General features: G+C 34.6%; 1 protein-coding gene across 1 annotated transcript; it reads left to right on the top strand.

Moving 5' to 3' along the window:
* Positions 1–1,053: 1,053 nt before the first annotated feature.
* On the top strand, positions 1,054–3,052 carry LOC120132608. The gene is made up of 5 exons (XM_039149347.1): positions 1,054–1,289; positions 1,361–1,475; positions 1,579–1,693; positions 1,838–2,662; positions 2,746–3,052. Exons 1-4 carry the CDS (start codon positions 1,189–1,191, stop codon positions 2,650–2,652), a joined length of 1,146 nt encoding a protein of 381 aa, XP_039005278.1. The 5' UTR covers positions 1,054–1,188; the 3' UTR covers positions 2,653–2,662; positions 2,746–3,052.
* The last annotated feature ends 1,382 nt before the right edge of the window (positions 3,053–4,434 follow it).

The raw sequence follows: 4,434 nt of genomic DNA, 5'->3' as shown, positions 1-4,434 counted from the left end.
AATTGGAATATTTTAAAAAATGGAATTAATTTAAAATATATAATATAGTTTGATGACTTGGAATGCAAATAACCCTTAATAGTATCATACATTTATGTCTGTAAGGTGTAGGCTAGGGAAGCAGGCATGTGGATTGAGTCGGGAGCTACAGACCAAACTCATCAATTAACCGTGTCTTGAAATTATTGAGTTTATGACAAAACGAACAGAAGAATAAAAAAAATAATTATAAAATAATTGATCTACACTCAAACGATATTTTTAATCATTAAATTTTAAAAATTATAAAAAAATTATTAAATTTATTAAAGTATTATAAAATAATCACACAATATTAAGTAAATACAAAATTTTAATAAACTCAATGATCAATTTATAATGATTTATTCATTTTAAAATTATTTTATAACAAATTAGTAATTAAAAATTAAATAATTCAGTGATTTTAATGTACTTTATCCATAAAGAAAGACCCCATTTTTTAATTTTCTTTTCCATTGCTCATATCTTTGGGGTTGGTACGGTTCTGCATTTCTTTTGGTCAGAGTATCAGTCTAGGATATAAATGAGAGATGGTAAGCTACTCGATATCGATTGAAGGTTAGATTAATATTTGGATCGAATGAACTTGATTCGAGTTCTTAACGAGTCGAAACGAGTTATTTGATATTCGATTTGAAAAACTCGTGAAGAGTTTGAAAATATAATATATTAAGATTTTATTTAAAAAAATAAATTATTAATAATATTAATATTTATGTATTTTTTTAAAAAATATAGTAAGATTTTTATATTTAAGGTTTATGTTCGAGTTCGAGTTTGAGGCTTCAATCGATATAAGTTTAAGAATTTTTTTATTTCGAGTATTTTTGAGCTGCTCATGAGCTTCAGTTTAGGATTTTGAGTTCAAGTCAAACTTAAAAATTTTAAGCTCGAGAGTCTAATCGAACTCTATTTTAAATTTTTTAAATCTAATCAAACTCAACAATTATTAAACTATACTCGGCGTTTACGCCCTTACATCAGTGCCTTAGTTTTCATGAATAAAGAGAACCCCAGAGAGCGTTAAGCTACAGACAACTTTCTCTACACAGCTCCTGCCATTGTTTCACTTTGAAGGAGCACTCAAAAAAAAAAAAAAAAACCCTTTTGGCTCTCTTATTCTTCTATCAAGAACCGCCATTGAAGATGCCTAGACCAGGTCCAAGACCTTATGTTTGTGAGAGAAGAGCTTGGCATAGTGATAGGCACCAACCCATGCGTGGTTCCCTCATTCAAGAAATTTTCAGGTTTGTTCTTCATTTCTTTTATGTGTTTAAAGTTGTCCTTTTTTATAATGTAGTTGGTTTGTTTTGTCTAGAGTTGTAAAAGAGATTCATAGCTCTGCAACTAAGAAGAACAAGGAATGGCAAGAGAAGCTCCCTGTTGTTGTTTTAAAAGCTGAAGAAATAATGTATTCCAAAGCTAATTCCGAGGTAAAAATGTTCTCTTTCTTTTTTCTTGTGTTTAGTTTTAAAATGAAAAAGAACGAGCCTTGGGCTCACACTGTGTTTTAATGGCGTTCGAATATTTGCATAGGTTGAGTACATGGACCTTAAGACTCTGCGGGATCGAGCAAGTGATGCCATTAACACAATCATTAGGCGTGATGAGAGTACTGAAACTGGAGAGCTTCTTCAACCTTGTATTGAAGGTACTGGTTTTGCTTTGCATGATGGTTTCCTCTGCTTTAATTTGAAGCCAAATGTGTATGTTTTCGAATTGGGGTTCTTTTGTGGCTTGATTATGGCTTAATTATGATGAATGTGTTGCCCGATTCTACTTTGTTGTTGGTTAGCTGCTCTGCATTTGGGCTGCACACCGAGAAGAACCTCGAGGAGCCAACGAAATAGTAACCTGAGGTGTTACCTTGAGCCGGAAACTCGGGAAGTCGACAACGTTGCTCGAGGAAATGTCACAGTGAACTCACATTGCATGGCTGGTTATTCCGGCTTCATGAAACCGACAACAATGAATGTGACTCTTTTTAACGGCGCCCATAACAAGTTCCTTTTTTCATCTGAGAATGGTTCCCTTCCTAGAAACAACCCATGCTTACCTATAGAGAAGTATCCTCCTAATTTATATTCGGTTTTTCCTCTATTTTACGGAAACCACCGTAGATTTGAGGAGCCGCAGCATGCTCTCGGAGTCTTCCCGAAGCTAATTTCTAATACAGTAGCACCTGCTAAGACTGGTTACATTCAAAACCAACTGTTTTCTGATGCGGACTCTTTGAATAAGATGAACCAAACAGATTTAGCAAATGCTTCCAATAACCCACATGAATTTGCCTGTGATCTATCGTTGCGATTGGGCCCTCTTTCAACACCTTGCTTTAGTGTTCGAAATGGTCAACCTCTGGAAATAAGAAAAAACGGTTCCACCTTTCCGGAGACAAACAAGTTCAGTAACAAAAGTTTCTCTTCCTTTCTTAGGAGCAAAGGAGATGATCCCTTGAACTCATCTTCAAACAAACGGAGCACTGAAGGTGAACGCTCGAATGAAGATGCATCAACGAGAAAGCGAAAGACGATATATGGTCCGGCAGCTGATCAACAATTTCATTTGCCATCGATGCTTCCATACAGTCCTACACTTGAAGACCCTTAACGTGGTCTAGGTGAGTATTTGTGCTGCTGAAAGAAAACTCTCTTCCCTTTTCGCCATCTTTTTCGTAGCTAATTGTTTTGTGTTGATGATCAGTGTGTTGAAATGTTTGCAAGAATGTAAGGTGTAAATATTTGAGTGAAGTTTCAATTAGATGAGCTAATCCTTTTGACCTGCATGCTGGCTGTTGGTGAAAGTTGGACCTTGGTGCCTGGAAGACCTCTAATGATTCAACCAACTGAGTCATCCCATGTCGGCCGACACTCGAAAACTGCAAAGTGGAAAAGCATAGGCTATTTGGAACTGTTATTTAGATAACTTAGCCATAGGCTAATTGTTTCCTTAGTTGTAGTTGTGAGTTGTGACACTTAGACTTTTAACTTTATGTTAATATATTATCCGTGTGGGGAAAGTGGTTTGTTATCCTTTACAAGATATAATCTCATTAAGGGACAATTATCTCTCACCACTGGGGGCAACCTGTCTGGTTGGTTGGTTGGATTTGGATTAAGAAGTAGGGCTAAAGCTAATATTATTAAATGAAAAAAATCTGAAGAAAAAAAATGTATTTGTTTGTACGAGTAGGGGACGAAGGTCTCTTTACAGAAATCGCAGAGTCAAAATGTGCTCGAGTGTCTTATGTGGTAGTGGGGTTGGGGGAGCTTATCTTTGTTTGTAATTTTTTTGAACTGCGATTTTGATTTTGATTATATCTGAATTCAAGGCGAGGCGAGTTATTTTTCCACCCACGAGACTCGAATCCGGATCCTTGGTTAAAGGATTTCAAAGTTGTAACATTGATTGTGGTGGGAGAATATTTAAGATTATGTAATATTGTGTTTAGAAAAGCTCAAAGGAGAGACTTTTCAATGGTATAGATGGAGGTTGTTGGCATCACACTAGAATGATTGAGTGATATTTGCTCCACTATGTGAATTTGGTACCTCACCTCACAGTATCTTTTGAAGTTTTAATACGGATAAGGGGGGGCTCCCCACCTAAGGCAACAAAGAAGGGAAGGGGGTTTGGGCTTTTATGGAAAATTTCCCCACCATTTGCTTTTCATCAAAGATGGAAGGTAAAAGGGACAGTTTATTTTTTGAATGGGTAAATTATACATTTCACTTCTAACTTTCTTCTCACTCCTAATTTGGTCACTAATGTTTAATTTACTCACTCAATTTTTTTATTTACCCGTGTTATAATTAAAGATTTTTCTTTTAAAAATAATGAAACGGCCTCAATCTTTTACTTAATTTATTGTGAAAAAATTAGTTTTAAATTTCTTCTCGATGATGAAGTATTTTCTTTCAAATTTCAACCGAGGGGAAGCGAGGTGACTTGTATATCTTGATTTTATGTTAAATAGTGGATATTATAGATTAAAGTAGTTTATGGTTTATGAATTTTGAATTTGGTGTCGAGTTAAATGAGTTTTAAAGATGAAATCTAAATTGATAGAGTGATAAGAGACAATGAGATGAGTTTATTGATATCTTAAATACTCGGAGAAGATGTTAAAAATAATGATAATAATGTTGGCCTGAATCATGAATGAAATAGCATGACTTTCACGAGAAAGCAGATAGAATTTGGAAAGAAAAGGAATAAAGTGAATGAGACATAAATTTGCACTAAGTAAGTTTTGAGTTTGAGTATTACGAATATAAGTTTTTAAATGAATATTACTTTATCTTCATCCCAAATTTATACGAAGAAATGTAATCCAAATTGCTGAATTTGATCCATCCGTTGCGGGACTAATTCAAATGGCATTGACTGTTG

Source organism: Hibiscus syriacus, unplaced genomic scaffold (genome assembly GCF_006381635.1).
Source record: "Hibiscus syriacus cultivar Baekdansim isolate YM2019G1 unplaced genomic scaffold, ASM638163v2 tig00001728_pilon, whole genome shotgun sequence".
Lineage (NCBI taxonomy): Eukaryota > Viridiplantae > Streptophyta > Magnoliopsida > Malvales > Malvaceae > Hibiscus > Hibiscus syriacus.
This window is presented reverse-complemented; position numbering and strand designations above follow the sequence as displayed.